This window comes from Diceros bicornis, chromosome 7 (assembly GCF_020826845.1).
Source record: "Diceros bicornis minor isolate mBicDic1 chromosome 7, mDicBic1.mat.cur, whole genome shotgun sequence".
NCBI classification, from domain to species: domain Eukaryota; kingdom Metazoa; phylum Chordata; class Mammalia; order Perissodactyla; family Rhinocerotidae; genus Diceros; species Diceros bicornis.
Genome location: NC_080746.1, coordinates 57,031,394 through 57,051,068, shown reverse-complemented (window position 1 = coordinate 57,051,068; position 19,675 = coordinate 57,031,394). Strand labels below are relative to the sequence as shown.

At 40.1% G+C, this 19,675-nt stretch overlaps 1 protein-coding gene across 1 annotated transcript in view; it reads left to right on the top strand.

Moving 5' to 3' along the window:
- MRPL48 (mitochondrial ribosomal protein L48) overlaps positions 1 to 17,901 on the top strand; it is a 55,555-nt gene extending 37,654 nt beyond the window's left edge. Inside the window, exons 5-8 of the mRNA XM_058545638.1 lie at positions 4,749 to 4,918; positions 14,533 to 14,635; positions 16,298 to 16,387; positions 17,599 to 17,901. Of these exons, the coding sequence (XP_058401621.1) occupies positions 4,749 to 4,918; positions 14,533 to 14,635; positions 16,298 to 16,387; positions 17,599 to 17,673 (438 nt within the window). The 3' untranslated portion in view covers positions 17,674 to 17,901. The remainder of the gene's footprint in view (positions 1 to 4,748; positions 4,919 to 14,532; positions 14,636 to 16,297; positions 16,388 to 17,598) is intronic.
- The last annotated feature ends 1,774 nt before the right edge of the window (positions 17,902 to 19,675 follow it).

The following is a 19,675-nucleotide window of genomic DNA, read 5'->3' as shown; positions in this document are numbered from 1 at the left end:
ATTTGGCTTCCGGTGTGGTAGGCTCTGAAGAAGAGAGAGCCAAGCCCCTGCACCTTGATGGTTGGTCTCCAGAGGTTGGATTCTCACTCACAGCAAAGTCTAGGACCCTAGGGTGGCCACCACTGTTAAGAAATTTAGTAATACAGAGGTTGCTGTGGAAAAATCCCTGCACAGGGATCAGGAGGTCTGGGTGTTAGTTCCTAGGATCTGTCCTGTCTGGCTGTGTGACTCAGGTGACATTTTTAATCTCTCTGGGCTTCATATTCTTCCCCTGCAAAGATGAAAAACTGGGACAAAATCATCTCTAAATGCCATCCTGTTCTAAAATTCTAAAATCGTGATTCATTGCTTGTTTTCTCTCTGCCAGGCTCTGTGGCAGAGGAATATGTATGAGCAATATAAGAGTGAAAATAGTAATAAAAGTTAATATTTATTGAGTGTTTAAATATGTTCCACAGATTGTATTAACCACTTTATATACAGTGTTTTCTTCAGTTCTCAGAACATCCCTGTAAGGTCTGGTCTGTCATCAGTATTACTAGCCTTGTGACAGGACAATTTCTTGGTCCTCCCTCTGCTTACCTGCTCCCTTAGGTTGAACTGGAGAGCAGCGATGTGAGAGAACCATTCTAGGTGCTCTGCCAGGAACAACTCGGCTGGGACCACCACTAGGCTGTTGGCTGTTAGATAGGGGTGACTTAAGACATGTAAACAGAGATAGATTTTTCCCCCTTTTTCTTAAAAACAAAAAACAAAAAACTATTTCTACCAAATAGCAAGACTTATTATAAATCTCCAATAATTAGGACAATGTGGTATTGACTCAAGGATAGACAGCCCAATGGAACAGGATAAAGAGTACAGAAACAGATCCATGTATCTAATGGACACTTATTATATGACAAAGGTGACACTGCAATGCAGCGGTGCTGGGTCAGTTGGACCGGATGATTGTGTGAGAAAAAATGACTTTTTTTTTTTTTTTTTTTGTGGTTTGCCATTTCGCTCTTTTAATGATGTCTTTTGATTAACAGAAGTTCTTTTTTTTTTTTTTTAATTTTTTGTTTATTGCAGTAATATTGGTTTATAACATTGTAAAAATTTCAGGTGTACATCATTGTACTTCTATTTCTGCATAGATTACATCATGTTCACCACCAAAATACTAATTACAACCCATCACCACACACATGTACCGAATTATCCCTTTCACCCTCCTCCCTCCCCCCTTCCCCTCTGGTAACCACCAATCCAATCTCTGTCCCTATGTGTTTGTTTATTGTTGTTATTATCTACTACTTAATGAAGGAAATCATGCGGTATTTGACCTTCTCTCTCTGACTTATTTCACTTTGCATTATACCCTCAATGTCCATCCATGATGTCACAAATGGCTGGATTTCATCGTTTCTTATGGCTGAGTAGTATTCCATTGTGTATCTATACCACAGCTTCTTTATCCATTCGTCCCTTGATGGGCACTTAGGTTGCTTCCAAGTCTTGGCTATTGTGAATAACGCTGCAATGAACACATGGGTGCATGTACCTTTACAAATTGGTGTTTTCAAGTTCTTTGGATAAATACCCAGCAGTGGGATGGCTGGATGATATGGTAGTTCTATCCTTGCTTTTTTGAGGAATCTCCATACTGTTTTCCATAGTGGCTGCACCAGTTTGCGCTCCCACCAGCAGTGTATGAGAGTTCCCTTCTCTCCACATCCTCTCCAACACATGTTGTTTCCTGTCTTGTTAATTATAGGCATTCTGATGGGCGTCAGGTGATATCTCATTGTAGTTTTGATTTGCATTTCCCTGATAGTTAACGATTTTGAACATCTTTGCATGTGTCTGTTGGCCATCTGTATATCTTCTTTGGAGAAATGTCTGTTCAGGTCCTTTGCCCATTTTTTAATTGGGTTGATAGTTTTTTTGTTGGTAAGATGCATGAGTTCTTTATATATTTTGGAGATTAAGCCCTTATCAGAAGTATGGTTTGCAAATATCTTCTCCCAATTGTTAGGTTGTCTTTTCGTTTTGTTGATGGTTTCCTTTGCTGTGCAGAAGCTTTTTAGTTTGATGTAGTCCCATTTGTTTATTTTTTCTATTGTTTCTCTTGCCCGGTCAGACGTGGTGTTTGAGAAGATGTTGCTAAGACTGATGTCGAAGAGCGTACTGCCTATGTTTTCTTCTAGAAGTTTCACAGTTTCAGGTCTTACATTCAAGTCTTTAATCCATTTGGAGTTAATTTTTGTGTATGGTGTAAGATAAGGGTCTACTTTCATTTTTTTATTTTTTTGATGATTGTGTGAGAAAAAATGACTCTTGACTCCTATTTTACACCGTACACAAAAATCACTTAAAGATGGATTGTAGATCTATATGTAAACATTAAAATAATCAAACTGCTAGAAGATTACCTATGAGAATATCTTCATGATCTTAAGGTAGGCAAAGATTTCTCAAACAGGACACAAAAATCACTATAACCATAAAAGAAAAAATGAGTAAATTAGACTACATTAAAAATAAGAACTTCTATTCATGAAAATGCACCATTAAAAAGTGAAAAGGGAAGCTATAGAGAAGGAGAAGATATTTACAGCCATGTACATTTAACAAAGGATCATGTCTAGAATATAGAAAGAACATCTACAAATCAATAAGAGAAAGGCAGACAACTCAATCTAAAAAATGGGCAAAATATTTGAATATTTGAATAGGCAGGTTACAAAGAGAATATTCAAATGGGCAGTGGACATATGGGAAGGTGCTCAAGCTCAGTAGACTTAAAGGAAATGCAAGTTAAAATTTCAGTGCATTTCTGCTTTATACGGACCAGAATGGCTAAAACAAATGAACCAGAATGTTGTAGCATATTCATATGATAAACTACTAGAGCAATGAGAAGGAAAGAACTGTTGTTTCACCTCATACATAATGAATCTTGTAAACATAATGAATTAAAGAAGCCAGATACAGAAGAGAACATAGTGTATCATTTCATTTTCATGAATTTCAGAAACAGGCAAAATAACCCTATGGTTTTAGAAGTCAGAGTAGTGGTTACCAATTTGGGGGGGCAGGAGACTTTTGGGGTGCTGGTAGTGGTCTATTTCTTGTTCAGGATACTGATTATACAGATATTTTCACTTTGAAAAGTCATTGAGCTGTGTACTTATTTAAGCATTTTTCAGTATAAATATTATATTGTAATAAAATTTTTAGTAAAAAAACTTTTTAAAACAGAGTAGAGGGGCCGGCCCTGTGGCTTAGTGGTTAAGTGCGTGCGCTCTGCTACTGGCGACACAGGTTCGGAACCTGGGGCGCGCACCGATGCACCGCTTCTCTGGCCATGCTGAGGCGGCGTCCCACATACAGCAACTAGAAGGATGTGCAGCTATGACATACAACTATCTACTGGGGCTTTGGGGAGAAAAACAAGGACGATTGGCAATAGACGTTAGCTCAGAGCCGGTCTTCCTCAGCAAAAAAAAAAAGGAGGAGGATTGGCATGGATGTTAGCTCAGGGCTGATTTTCCTCACACACACGCAAAACATAGTAGATTTTAAGGTTCTAACTTTGAATTGATAAAAGATTCACATTAGTAAAAATTCAAAAAATATGGAAAAGAAATAGTTAAAAAGTCTCCTTCCTACCCCTATGCCCCAGCCACTCAGTTCCCTTACAGACAACCAATGATATTAGTATTTTTGTGCATCCTTCCAGAGATATTTTTTGGATATGCAAGCAAATAAATATGTATGTAATTAAACTCACACACACACATCCATTCTCCCCCACCCACCCTTTTTATATATATGGCAATACCCTGAACACATTATTCTACAGTTTGCTTTTATCACTTAATTTATCTTAAAAACCTTTCCATATCAGTACATAAAGTAGTTCCTTATTCTTTCTTACAGCTGCATATTGTACTATAGAATGGATGTGCCATGATTTATTTAACACGTTCCTCTCTTGATGGGCATTTATGTTAGATTATTTCCAGTTGAAAAGCTTTCTTGATCTTGATCTATGTTGTGTTAAATATCTATTTTCCCAGGCCTCATTTTAACTTTTGACAACAGCTTACACAGGTTGATATGTAGTGAAGCAATATTTTATATGAAAGAGAAAGATAGAAATAAAATAATTTTTCTACTCTCGGTTTTTAAAAGGAACACTGTCTAAATAATTAGACTGCAGAATTTCAAAGCTAGGAGGCCTGGAAGAGAACTAATGCTGAGCTACCCTGTGATTGATTTCTTTAAGATTCTGATGAAAGCTAAGATTTTCTCCTCAGAAAAATGTGCACACATGTAAAATTTTGCATATAAGTTTTGGGTTTGACAGATCTCTTGAAATTTCTCTTTGCTTTCTAGGTTAAGGATCGGTTATCTAGCATATCCCCATCAATTTAAAAATTGAAAAACTGAGGGCCAGAGATGGGAAGTGAGTCTCAAAACTAGTCAATGGCAGAAGACAGTCACATGCAGTCATGTTAAAGTAATGCCAACAATATTCCCTCTCCTTTCACTGGCTGATGTCACCGCCCAGAGTGGCAAGGGAAGCTGCCCATTCCTTCCCAGGAGAATTGTAGCTTGTAGGTAGGGTAACCTCAGAGAAAAATGGTAAACAAATTCATTTGAAAGATTGATTTTTTTTTTAGTATCAAGATAGTATGATTAGAATTTCTTGTACAATACTTTGGTTTATTTTCCTTCTCTTTTTGTTTTCTGTTTAGCCCAAGAAGAAGAGGGTAAAAGTGGAAGTGAGACCCATCAATCTGGGGACAGATTATGAATATGGGGTTTTAAACATTCACCTGACTGCATACGACATGGCGGTGGCAGAGAGTTATGCCCAGTATGTTCACAACCTCTGTAACCATCTCTCCATTAAAGTCGAGGAAAGGTATGAAAGATGCCTTTGCATGGGATGTTCTTGGTGTGGCTAGCATGCTCTGCTTTGTTGTTGTTAAATGAGGTTTTGAGATATAATTTACATGTAGTAAAATTCACCCTTTACTGTATAGTTTGCCACAATCAAAATATAGAACAGTTCCATTAGCCCAAAAAGTTCCCTGGTGCCCAGGTGTGGTCAATCTGCTCCCCCTTCCTCCTCAACTCCCTGGCAACCACCAATTGATTTTCTGTCTCTATTGTTTTAAGTTCTCCAGAACATCATGTAAATGGAATCATACAATATGTAGTTGTTTGTGTCTGGACTCTTTCACTTAGCATAATGTATTTAAGATTCATCTATGTTTTTCCAAGTAGTTCATTGCTGAGTAGTATTCCATTAAATGGCGGACCTTCATTGGCTTATCCATTCACCAGTTGATGTATGTTTGGTTTGTTTCCACTTATCGGTGATTATGAATAATGCTGCCATACGCATTCTCCTACAGGTTTTGTGTGGTCATATGTCATCTTTTTTCTTAGATAACTACCTAAGACTGGGATTGTTGGGTTTTATGGTGAATATGTGTTTAACTTTATAAGAAACGGCCAAACTGTTGTCTAAAGTGGCTGCACCATTTTGTGTTCTCACCAGCAATGTATGAGAGTTCTAGTAACTCCTTATCCTGATCAGCACTTGATATTGTCAATTTTTTTAAAGCTATTCTAATAGATATATAGTCGTATTTCACAGTGGTTTAATTTTCATTTCCTTGATAATGACGTTGACCATCTTTTCATGTGCTTATTTGCCTTCTGTACATCTTTGATGACGTATTCAAATCTCTTCTCCATTTTTAAAAATGGGTTGTTTTCTTATTATTGGGTAATGAAAGTCCTTTATCTACTTTTGAATACCAGTTCTTTTTCAGTATGTGTTTTGCAAATATTTTCCCCTACTCTATGACTTATCTTCTTATCTGTGTCTTTTGAAGAGCAGAAGTTTTTTTAAGTTTGATGAAGTTCAATTTATCATTTTTTTTCTTTTATTGTTTGTGCTTTTGGTGTCATATCGAAGAAATCTTTGCCCAATACAAGATCACAAACATTTTCTCTTATATTTTCTTCTGGAAGTTGTATAGTTTTAAGTTTTACATTTAGGTCTCTGACCCATTTTGATTTATTTTGGTATATGACGTGAGATATGTGTTGAAGTTCTTTTTTTTTTTTACATATAGATATCCAATTGTTCCAGCACCATTTGTTGAAAAGATTTTCTTTCTCCGTTGAATTGTGTTAGCACCTTTGTTGAAAGTCAGTTAACCATGGATATGTGGGTCTATTTCTGGACTCTATTCTGTTACATTGATCTACATCTATGCTTACACTAATACCACACTATCTTTTTTGTTTTTTTGTGTGTGTGTGTGTGTGAGGAAGATCAGCCCTGAGCTAACATCCATGCCAATCCTCCTCTTTTTGCTGAGGAAGACCGGCCCTGAGCTAACATCTATTGCCAATCCTCCTCCTTTTTTTTCACCTTTTCTCCCCAAAGCCCCAGTAGATAGTTGTATATCATAGTTGCACATCCTTCTAGTTGCTGTATGTGGGACGCGGCCTCAGCGTGGCCAGAGAAGCGGTGCGTCGGTGCGCACCCGGGATCCGAACCTGGGCCGCCAGTAGCGGAGCACGTGCACTTAACTGCTAAGCCACGGGCCGGCCCCAGTACCACACTATCTTGATTACTGTAGCTTGATTTCTGAAACTTTGTTCTTCTTTTTCAAAATTATTTTGGCTATTCTAGGTCCTTTGGTTTTCTTTTTTCTTTTTTTTTGGTGAGGAGATCAGCCCTGTGCTAACATCTGCCAATCCTCCTCTTTTTGCTGAGGAAGACTGGCCCTGGGCTAACATCCGTGCCCATCTTCCTCCACTTTATGTGGGATACCGCCACAGCATGGCTTTCCAAGCGGTCTGTCGGTGCGTACCCGGGATCTGAACTGGCGAACCCTGGGCCACCGCAGTGGAGTGCGGCACTCAACCACTTGCACCACCGGGCCGGGCCCTAGGTCCTTTGGTTTTCTACAAAAATTTTAGAATTAGCTTATTGATTTTTACAGAAAGGAATCTGATGGAATTTTGTTGGGATTGTGTTGAATCTGTATATTAATTTGAGGAGAATTGACATCTTATCTATTTTGAATCCTCTGACCCCTTAACATGGTATGTCTCCCCCTTTATTTGGGTATTGTTTGCCTGCTCTGCTTTTCATTTACTCTTTGGATTTGTTGGAAAACTGTAGGGGAGGAGAACTAACATTGACTGACTACCTACTCCAGGCCAGGCACTTTACATATCTTATCTCAGTATTTCAGAAAGTGTGGGATGCCCTGTGGTTTGCCTTAAATAACATGGTGAGAAATTTCTTCCCTTTTTAATTCTCATTCAACCTAATTATGTCAAGGAGAAATTCTTAGTATGGTGCTGGTATGTCTTTAACACCACTCTAGCACTTCCTAATCTTCATAACAAGAGAGGGGACCTCAGGCTCAGTCTTTGGCAAGCACTAGCATGTGGCTGGAATTTTATAACATTGTTTTGTTTTCATTGTATTTATTTTTAACTTACCTTCTATTTATGCCAGCTAATACTGGTTTTCCATTTACAGTAGTGATATAAAATCAGGCTTATTGAAGTATAATTTATATTCAGTAAAATTCATCCTTTTAGCGAACAGTTTCTGTGAGTTTTGACAAATGCACGCAGTAAATACCATAATAATCAAGATATAGAACATTTTCATCATCCCAAGAAATCACCTCCTGCTTTTGTAGTCATTCGCTCCCCCCACCCCTAGTCCCTTGCAACTCCTGATCTATTTTCTCTCCCTATAGTTTTGTCTTTTCCAGAATGTCATATGAATGGAATAATACAGTATTTTTCCTTTTGAGTCTGGCTTCTTTCATTTAAGATAACGTATTTGAGATTCATCCATGTTGTTGCCTGTATCAAGTAGTTTGTTCCTTTTTGTTGTTGAGTAGCCTTTCACTGAATGGATGTACCACAGTTTGTTTATCCATTTGAAGGACATTTGTGTTGTTTCCAGTTTTGGGCAGTTATGAATGAAGCTGCTATAAATATGTACAGGTTTTTGTGAGAACGTGTTTTCATTTCTTTAGGAGTGTGATTGCTGGGTCAGATGGTAAGTGTAGTGTATGTTTAAATTTATAAACAACTGCCAAACTGTTTTCCAAAGTGGCTGTACCATTTGCTTTCTCACCAGCAATGAGTTTCAATTCTTCCACATCTCAAGTTTCTTTTTAAAATAAATGTTGTAAAGTGAGTTGATTTAAAGAAAAATATAAAATAAATAATAGTTTGTGCGGTTTGCCATTGTGGCAAGGTAACACATGGCACAGTATGTGGATATGGCAAAAATTATCCTTTCCTACTCACTAGATGTTAGTATATTCCCATTTTACAAGCGAGGAAGCCAAAGCTCCCAAAGGCCAAGAATCACAGAAGCAGTGAGTTGCCTGGATTTAACCCAGTTCTGCCTGACTCCAGTGTTTTTCATTATATAGGGTCTTATTTTAAGTCCTTAAGCCAAATTTGAACTTTTAAACCTTTATAACTTAGAGTGTAACTGTGCCAAATGTGCTCTTTAGAAGATTGGATGATAAGCTGTAACTGTAGCTCTCTCAGCCGATAGTACTTCAATTGTTTCAGGCCTGAAGACGTGCTTTCTCTTTTTCTGATGCCCCAGAGAGTTGGTTGCTCTTTCAGCGCTTGACACGCAGCTCTATCATGTCACTTAATGCTCGGGGCTGTAATGATCTGTTCATGTGTCAGCTTCCCTCCCCCTGGCTAGACAGAGACTGTGTGCTTTATTTCTTCAGCACCTAGCACAAGGTGCTGTTGTTGACAGAATGACAGGTTCTTGAATATGACTACACAACCCAGTTGTATGGTGTACATTTCCTAAAGTTTAATGAAAGTGCTTTAATTAATTAATTAAAAAACTATTGATTGAGCCTCTTCTAGCTATGTAGTAGGCATTGTACTAGACACTCTGACTGGAGGATACAAAGGTGAATGTCGCTGATTTCAGGGAGTGTGTGTGTGTGTATACACGCAGTGTGTGTGCGTGTGTGTGCGCACATATGCACACACAGAGATGTTATAACGTAATGTGGAAGGTGGTCAGTGAAAGATAAAGTGCAGTGTCACTTCAAGGAGGCAGAGTAGCATAATCATTTAGAGTGATGCTTCTCAAAGTACTACTTCACAAAGATATCAGGAGCTTATGCCAAAATGCACATTACTACTTTGCTTCCTTCATCAAGAAAGTCTTGATGTTGAAAAAAAAAATGCTGACTGAATTAAAGTGTGTTTAGTGACTTTTAGTCACTTTTTTTAGTTTAGTGACTAAACTAGACTTTTTAGTCAGTTTTTTTAGTTTTAGTTTAGTTGCACGCTTCTTACCTTGTCCTGACTGATCACAGTCTGCTCACCAGCAGCTTGTCTATAGACCACACTTTGAGTAACAAGTGGTTAAGCATCCAAGCTCTGGAATCACACTGCCTGCACTCACATTCTAGTTCTCCCAGTTAGCAATATGACCTTGAGGGATTTTGGACCTCAGTTTCCTCATCTATATAATGGGATGATAATTTTCCTATTTCTTTGAGGTCTGAAAATTAAAAAAGATAATATATGATAGCACTTAGCAGAGAGACCAGCACATTGTCAACACTCTGTAAATAATATTATTGTTATTAATAATTAATGAAGAGATTTTTTTCAGCTGGCAGGGATTAGGGGTAGCTTCTCAGAGGTTGTGGTGACAAAGAGGCATTAAATGTTTTTTTACAGAATGTTATCATATCTACAGTAGATCATCTCCCTGGAATAGTGTTTTAAATTTTCAGAAGGACTTTTTAAAAGATTCTGTTTTTAAAACCTTGCTGTGTTGGGCTGGCCCCGTGGCTTAGTGGTTAAGCGCGTGCGCTCTGCTGCTGGCGGCCAAGGTTCGGATCCTGGGCGTGCACCAACGCACCGCTTCTCCGGCCATGCTGAGGCCGCGTCCCACATACAGCGACTAGAAGGATGTGCAGCTATGACATGCAACTATCTACTTGGGCTTTGGGGGAAAAAATAAATAAATAAAATTATAAAACCTTGCTGTGGAAAGCTCTGGCTGCATTTGAGTGAAGGCAGGAAGACAGGAACATTTGTTGAGTGCCTACTGTCAGCCAGCCACTCTGTTGAGTACTTTTTTTGTATATTATTTTACTTAATTCAAACAAGCACCTTGCACCTGGTGGATCAAAGCATCGACTCTGGAGGCAGACTGCCTGAGTTTTATTCTTACTCTGCTGCCTTCTTATTGTGTCACATCGGGCGGTTTACTTAACCTCTCTGTCTTGGTTTCCTCATCTGTAAAGTGGGGTTAATAAAAGTACCTACCTAAAAACGCTCTAGTGAAAATTAAGGGAGTTAATATAGTTAAAGAGCTTAGAACTATGCCCAGAAACTCTTGGCTGCTATTACTATAATTAATTTTTGTTATTGTTAGTATAAAAGAAGCTTGCCTATCCTATCTGGATTTGAACCCACTTTTTTCCCCCAAATTTTTATTTCCCTCTAACTGGTTCTCCACACAACTTTTAGTGTGATCTTTCTAGAATGGGAATATGATCATGTCATTCCCATGATTAAATTCCTTCCATGGCTTCCTGTTCCTTTAGGATCAAAATAAAAGTTCCTCATGTGTCTTGCTAGGTGCTCCATGGCCTGGGCTTACCTCTCTTGTCTTAATTCACACTTCTCTCTCCCTCTCCCTCTGCCTCCAATTACACTGGATTTGTTTTTGTCCCTTCCCACCTCAGGACCCTTGCATATGCTCATTAAGGCTTAAAATAGTCTTTCCCTTTCACCTAACTAACCCCTACATGTTTCTTAGGCTTCATCTTGAATGTCACTTCTTCAGAGAACCTCATTAAATTAGGTCCTTATGTTATATATTTAGGAGAAGTAAAGCGTATATAACTTCCCTTTCATAACACTCATTCCTTAGCCTTTTAATTACTTGACTATTATTGGTCATCTTTATTAGACTCTGAGATCTGTAAGGCAGGGGCCGGCCCCGTGGCTTAGCGGTTAAGTGCGCGCACTCCGCTACTGGCGGCCTGGGTTCGGATCCCGGGCGTGCACTGACACACCGCTTGTCCAGCCATGCTGAGGTGGCGTCCCACATACAGCAACTAGAAGAATATGCAGCTATGACATACAACTATCTACTGGGGCTTTGGGGAGAAAAAGGGAAAAAAAAGGAGGAGGATTGGCAATAGATGTTAGCTCAGGGCCAGTCTTCCTCAGCAAAAAGAGGAGGATTGGCATGGATGTTAGCTCAGGGCTGATCTTCCTCACACACACAAAAAAATAAGATCTGTAAGGCAAGGACTGTTTCTGTTTTCATCAGCAGTCTAACCCTAAGACACATAGTAGGCACTGAATGAATATTTATTGACTTGAGTTCCAATAGGCATGGACATGATTCCTAGAATAACAATGAATAATGTGCTGCTTTTTGCCTCTTTCTTGGTTCTTTGCTCCAAATAGCGCAGGGCATAAAGAGATGTTCGTTTTCAGCAACTCACTTCTCTGCATTGATTGAGGTTTTCAGACCATCATATTAGGCATTCTCACTGCCCAGCTTTTCAGAGATGAAATGATTTTCTTTTCTTCTGATTGTCATTTCATCTTGATCCATTTTTCCTGTGGGAGTGGGGGTAGTGCTTTGACCTTGGGATGGAATCGGGCAGGGGAGCCGCATGCTAGCTTTTGTTCTATAAATGGTCTGCATTGCTGCAGCTGCAGCTCACCCGGGAGAGGAGAACAAGACGCCTCTCCTACGGGTGCCTTAATTTGCCTGCATCCTTTGCTGAGCAGCTGTCTGGAGAGATGGAAATCTTATTCTTCTGGGAGCAGCTTCCAAGCCTGAAGCTGACCCAGCCCCTGTGCTCTGTGGAGAATAAAAGCATCACTCAGCATCATTCTCTGTAAGGCTACTCTTTCCTTTTTTTTTTTTTTTTTAAATCCACTTATACTTTTTTAAATGAAGGTATAACTTATACGTAGTAGAGTCCACAGTCTCTAAGTTTCCTAGCACCCCAGCAGGCTCCCTTGTGTCCCATCCCAGGCAGTAGTCCCCAAAGGAAGCACTATTTGGGCTGTTAGGTTGACGCTTGAAATTCATTTATTTAATTTCTTCCCTTCTGTTTGTACTATCTGATCATCCAAGTAGTGTTTATTGTAGAAAATTTGGAAAGTGCAGAACAGTGTAGATACTGAAGAAAAATCACCTATACTCTTACTACTCAAAGGCCTAGTCTACTTTGATATGACAAGCGTTCTCAGTATTTCTTTATCAAACTATGTCTGGTTTTTCTGTGGGTTCTCTTTGAGGGCCTCTCATGACTCCTTGCCTTTGTAGAATGCCCTTTTCTGGAATGCCCTCCAGGCAAACACCTATGTTCATTCTTTACATCTTGATAAAGCACTACCTCACCGATGAAGCCTTTCCTGATGAACCCCTTCTCTCCCTCTTGTCCCTAAAATATTTGGTACATACCTATTATTGCCTTTGTCTTACTGTAGTACAGATGTTTGTGTACTTACCTGTCTCTCCAAAACACTGCTAGTGAGCTCCTTGAAAGCCTAGACCGCATAGTGCCCACCATACTGCTTAGGATAGAACAGGCTCTCAGTAAGTGTTTGTTGAATGAATGAATAAACAAATCAGTGAAATCTTGCTGAAGTAAGTGTTGAAGAATAAAATGCATACTCAGTGGCAGGGTGGAGAATTCCCACTTTAGTCAGTCAGTCTTATCTATAGAATGTCAAAAAGGAAAAATAGCGTTTGAGAGTGCTTTTTACTTTTCTGAAAGCTTTTACGTAGTTGTTATTTTTGTGTGTGTGTGAGGAAGATCAGCCCTGAGCTAACACTTGATGCCAATCATCCTTTTTTTGCGAAGGAAGATTGACCCTGGGCTAACATCCGTGCTATCTTGCTCTACTTTATATGGGACGCCGCCACAGCATGGCTTGACAAGCGGTGCATCGGTGTGCGCCTGGGATCTGAACCTGCGGACCCTGGGCCGCTGAAGCAGAGTGCGTGCACTTAACCGCTACATCACCGGGCTGGCCCCCTTAGTTATTTTATTTGATCTTCTATAACAAGTCTATGAATGTGTCCCAATTTTTTTTATATGGGGAAGTTATTACCAAATTTGAATTCAAAGAAGAGATCAGAGATTGTGCTGAAAAGTGGAAAGAGTTGTTATTTAGGGAGGCCACCTGGAAGAGTTTGCAATACCTAGCATTTACTCGCTGTTTACAAGGGCAAGGGAACTGGCATTTGTAGGCATAGTATGCCAGGCAAATTACTTATGTAATCTCATTTAACCATTGCAATAACCTTATGAACTAGATATTATTATCCTCATTTTATAGCTGAAGAAACAGACTCAGAGAGCTGGATTAATTTGTCCAACATCAAATAGGCAATAACTGGCAGAGCCAACATTTAAATCCAGGACTGACTATCGTGTCTCTGTTCCATTTTCCATTACACCAAACTTCCTTTTGTAGAGTTCCATCTGTAGAGGGCCGTGTTCCTTGGCATTAATTGATGAAGCTGTGTATGGCATGAAAATTCAGCAATCCTACTATTGTTATTATTTTTTCATTTATCTTTAGTTTGGTGAACTTTTTGATAAGATGAATACAACACTAATACCATATTTCTGTATAGCCATCAGACCTATCTTATCTTCACACCTGATCCTCAAAATAGTCTATTGATATAGGCCTAGATTGTAATTCCCTTTATACATGAAGAAATTGAGGCCCAGAGCGGAAAGTGACTTACTTAAGTAAATATTGCTAATGAGTGACAGGGCCAAGACTTGACACCAAGTCCAGGATTCTTTTCATTGTGGCATGTAGATCTGCTGAAGCCAATTATAGTAAGCATAGACTCTACAACAATGGTTCTCAACCTGGGAACATTTAACAATGTCGGGAGATAATTTTGATTGTTACCACTTGGGGGGTACTACTGACATCTGGTGGCTATAGAGGTTAGGGATGCATAGGCCAGCCCCCCACAACAAAGAATTATCTGGTCTAAAATGTCAGTAGTCCTAAGGTTGAGAAATGCTGCTCTAGAACCAGTGGGCTTCCTGCCTCATTTCTCCAGAAGAGGTGAAATACCCAAGGTTAGCCTTGAAAGCATACCTAGTGATGAGCTTGATTCTTTAGAATTGGCTATTCCTTAGTAGCAGCAAATACTTATTCATCACCAGGTTTTATTCAGAGTGTGATATTAGGCATGATTGGGGATACAGAAAAAGCATCACACATGGTCTGTCCCCTCAGGGAGTTTAGAGACTTCTGGAGGAGATTTTGGAGGGTCTGGTTACTTTGCCCCTGGCTGCAGATAAACAGCCCTAGATTCCAGGAGCTACTACATGCAGCAGGGGCTGTACTCAGGGACTACCCTGATTGAAGTGGTGCTGCTGGCTTAGGGGAACCCTCCCAATAGCTGACTCTTCCTTCCCACAGTTATGCGATGCCCACCAAAACCATGGAGGTGTTGCGGCTGCAGGACCAAGGCAGCAAAATGTACCTGGACTCAGTTCTTACAACCCATGAGCGAGTAGTTCAGGTAGGTACTCTGGGAGAAACTTGAAATGTATTTGCCTCTCCTGGGTTTTTCTCTCTGTCCATTTTTTCTCCTTTTGTCATGCCCTTTTCTTCCTTTTGCCTGCCCTTTGAATGATGATGTTCTCCAGGGTTCAGTTCTTGATCCCTCCATCTCTCCTTATGTAATACCTTTCCTCTGTGCAATCTCATTCATTCCCCTGGCCTCAATGACCATCATTATATACTGATAATCCCCAGATATATATATCCCCCAGAGTCCTGATCTCTTGGTTGAGCTTCAAACCTGATATCTAGTTGTCTACTTGACTTCTCCACTGGGGTCTTCCACAGATGCCCTACACTCAGTGTATTCAAAATATTGTAAAAGGATTGATGTTCCTCTTTTTCTATAATCCTCCCCACCTTTGAGCCTAATGCTTGGCCCTTCTTTGTCCTCAGATATCCATTCATTCACCAAATTCTATAGTTTCTACCCCTAAAAATCTTTCAGATCCATCCACTCTGCTTTACCCTCCTATCAATGGGATCATCTCATTTTCCTGCCATTTCCTGTCATTTTGCTGCTTCCCTTTAGCTCTAACAGTGGTTCTCTGTCTTTTTACTGCAGAGACAGATGGGTGACAACCACATCAACATTAGGGTGCCTAGAGTTATTAAAAATTCACACTTAACATCACTCTCCTTTTTTATAAAAGCTTTATTGAGAGTTTTATTCACATACAATACAATTTTACATTTACCATACAATTGTGCATTAAATGGGTTTTAGAAAATTCAGTTATGCAACTGTTGCCACAATCAATTTTAGAACATTTTCATCACCCCAAAAAGAAACTCTGTATGCATTAGTAGTCACTCCTCTTTCCCCATTCCCCCAGCTCCTGGCAACCACTAATCTACTTTCTGTCTCTATGGTTTTACCTCTTCTAGACATTTCATTTAAATGGAATTGTACAATACATGACCTTTGATGTGAGCTACATCTTATGACAGATCTAACTTGCTACTGAGACCCATAGGATAAAGTTTGAACTCTTTAGATTAGCATTCATGACTCTCCTGCTTTTCCTCTTCACACCCCATTCATTCCAGCCACACATGGAACTAGTTGTAATTCTCTAGTATTGTGCTATGTCTCCACATTTTACTGAATATTGTTTCCTCTGCCTTGAAAACCCCCCATACTACTGTTGAATTCTCCCACTTTACTCCTGTTTTTCTTCAAGACCTCCCCTGATTAAGTTAGGTAGGTATTTCTCTTGTGGGTTCCTGCAGCCCCCTGCATGCCCTTCTACCACACATCTGATTCATCTCTGGATTCTCAGCACAGCGTCTGACACCAATCAGGTCCTGGTCTATGTGGGTAAACATGAGTTGAATCAGAAAGTCATCCTGGACTTGATAACCTCAGTCCAGTTATGACATCCATCGTCTACAGGAGCAGATATTGGCCATGACCATCTCAGCAAGCAGACACCTTGGCAGATAGCAAGAGAAATCCTGTAGAGACTGGGCTATGAAACTAGCTCTGGGTGTTAGTCCTCCACTCCTTGGTGGGTATGATCCTCTAGCTCTGCTGGAGCTGACATTCGAGCCCATGCCATGTCTGCTCAATCCCTCAGCTTTCCGTGCCTCTCTTAGAGCTTCTACTTTCCTTTTGCAGATCAGCGGTTTGAGTGCTACGTTTGCAGAGATTTTCTTGGAAATAATCCAAAGCAATCTTCCTGAAGGAGTCAAATTGTCAGTGAAAGAGGTAGGTGCTAGTTTAAGAAGCACCCCTGATGGGCCACCTGTGCTCAAAATATGGAAAAGCGCATCTAGACTGCCTGGCGTTAGAAACAGAGAAATGTGGATAATTTAGCCCAGATAATAATCAGGAAAAGTGTGCAGGCTATATTACCGTGATCGTTATTCTGGCTCTTCCAGCGCATCAGGGATGATGCTTTATGGACCACAGGAGCTGGACTCCATCACAGCATCCTGATGTTAGGGAGGAGCCCATTTACCCCCAAATTCCCTCCCCTCAGGCAGGTAGTAGAAAGAACGTGATTTAAGATCACATACAGTATAATTAATCAGAACACAAATAGGGAAATGTACTTTAGAGAGAAAGTCCCTGGATCTTCAAAGCTTGACTGTAGCCTGACTGAATATATTCAGTAAAGAATGCCAGTCAGAAGGAAGTTTGGTGTGGAAAACTTGGAATACATTAGGAACCTTAGCCTAAATCGTGAGTACTTGGGTCCAGTTGCCAAGATGATCCTTATTATGACACAGACACATCAGGTCATCTTTGACTGATGCCGTTTGCTTCAGCCAGCTAGCTCCCCTTGTTCTGTCCATGCTTGTTAAGCTTCATGTTATTTGGGTTTCATAGATCTGTACATAGGGAGAAAATGTGCTGGTCATGCTAATGTGAAATATTCCAGTCCCCATGTCTGTTTTTTCCTATTGTAAATGGAGAATTTTGGCATTCTCTGTCTCTTTTTTAAGTGCTTCTATTGTGATACTTATAGCATTTTGACATTAGTTCTTTATATGTCTGTCTTCTCTCACTAGACTATAAGTTCATTTAAGGCAGGGAGGAAGTCCAATTCCACTTTGAATCCCTGGTACCTAAAACAAGTCTGGTACATAGTAGATACTCAATAAAAGCTAGTTGAATATGAATCATTATCTACAGAGCTGGCCGACAGATCCTTTTTTTTTTTTTTTTAATTTATTTTTTATTTTTTTTATTGACGTTTTAATGGTTTCTAACATTGTGAAATTTTGGGTTGTACATTTTTGTTTGTCCATCACCATATATATGACTCCCTTCACCCCTTGTGCCCACCCCCCACCCCCACTGCCCCTGGTAACCACAGTCCAGTTTTCTCCAACAGATCGTTTTTTGATGCTGTGCATATATGAGTAAGAAAGTGCTGCAGTAATTCCCCCTTATTTTCTTTTTCTTCTCTCCAGCACACTGAAGAGGACTTCAAGGGAAGGTTCAAAGCTCGGCCAGAACTGGAAGAACTGTTAGCCAAGTTGAACTAGCTCATTGCAGACCCTTTCATGCCAGCACTGGTGACATTGAGTGCCAAGGGGAAGAGCTTCCTGGGTGGTCCAAGTTAAGCAGCAGCCCCTCACCCTTAGATATGATAAGTACCCATCGCCACAGCCAGGAATGCCTCCTCTCCTCTGTGGAGGAGTGCTTGCCAATTGTCACCACTTTCCTTTGAGCCAACCCTAGGTATCCCCCATCTAATAAAAATCTGCTGCTGATGCGTGTGTGTGTGTATGTGAGAAGTTGGTCCATCCTGGGGACCATCTTTAAGGGATTCTGTTTTCTCTTTGCCTCGTGCTTTAGCACAGAAGCATGCTCCCCTTCGGTGTTTCTCCAGTTAGAGTGAACTCATCCTTTAAAGCAGTCTGGCATGGAGTCCTTTAGTGAAGCAGAGGATCATAACAGGAGTAAACTCCCAGTGGGTAGAAGGCATAGGGAGGGAGATTTTGGCTTTGAATATGAAAAAAGTCTCCAGATAGAATCAGAGTCTGTCCATAAGTGAAAAAAACTGCTTTGTGAGGTAGTGAGTGACTTGTCATAAGTATTCAGGTCGATGTTACATACCTGCTAATTACGGTTGCCTGGAATGAGTTTAAGCAAAGAATTAAAGGTTGACCTTGGTCAGGGGTCCGAAAACTACTACCTGTGAGCCAAATCCCACCAACTGCCTGTTTGTTTTTTAAGAAGTAATTTATTGAGATGAAATTCACATAAAATTAACCACAAAATTAGCCTTTTTAAAGTGAACAATTCAGTGGTATTTAATACATTCACAATGTTGTGCAACCTCCACCTCTATCTAGTTCCAAAACTCCATTGCCTATTTTTGTAAATAAAGGTTTATTGGAATAGAGCCATGCTCATTCATTTATGTATTGTCCATGGCTGCTCTCATGCTACAATGGCAGAGTTGAGCCGTTGTGATAGAGACTGTAAAGCTAAACCAGTTATTATGAGGTCCTTTAGAAAACCAGTTTGTCAAACCCTGATCTAAGTCATTGGTTGTCAAACTTAAGCATGCATCAGGATCCACCTGGAGAGCTTTTGAAAACACAAATTGCTAGACTCCACCCCCAGATTTCCTAGATCTTGAGTGAGGGCCTAGAATTTCCATTTCTTACAAGTTCCCAAGTGATGCTGGTGTTACTGGGCCAGGGTTATCTCTTTGAGAACCACTAGTCTAAGTGACCTCTAATGTTTTTCCTTTTCTGAGCATTAGTGCATTCATACTTCTGGACATAATAGCTGTCATTTATTGAGCTAGACCCTGTGCTAGGTACTACATTAGCTCATCCTCACACCAGTTTTCTATGGTGTGTATATGAGTGTGCATGTGGATGGATATCTCTGTGTGTGAAAATGTGTGTGTGAGTGCCTGTGAGTATCTGAGTGTGTGTGAGTGTATCTCACATTTACTGAGTCCTTATTATGCTATGTACTTTATACAGACTATCCTTGAGGTTGATGGTATTATCCCAATTTTACAGATGAAGAAACTGAGGTTTGGAGAGGTGAAGTGACTTCCTAGGGTCACACAGCTAATAAGTGGCAGAGCACTCTCCCCTATACTCCACTGCTTCTCTGGGATACCCCTACATAAAGGTCTGTGGGAGCTTTGAGCATTCTTAACATTGCAAGTACTTTTCTGAAACTCATCAGTTTCAGTCCAGAAGTTATTTCGGTTTCTTTGCCTTGGTCTCCAAAGGCAACAAGAGGAAACTCAGATTTCCTCCCAAGGTGTAACACTGAGGGCTGTCAAGATAGCAAGTGTCCTCAATTAAAATGCTTCTCTGAATTCAAATTGAAGGCTCAGCAGGCCAAGACTTCCAAGTGAACCCCACTGGGAGCGTGGGCAGAATTTTCCAGGTGAGGATTGATATTTTGGTTATAGAATTGCTCATTGCTGAGTCTCCCTTAGGGAAGATAAAAGGGCAGCAGCTAATGGATGAGTGTAAAGTTGGGGGATGTGTAGTGACATGAAGATAAAAAGGT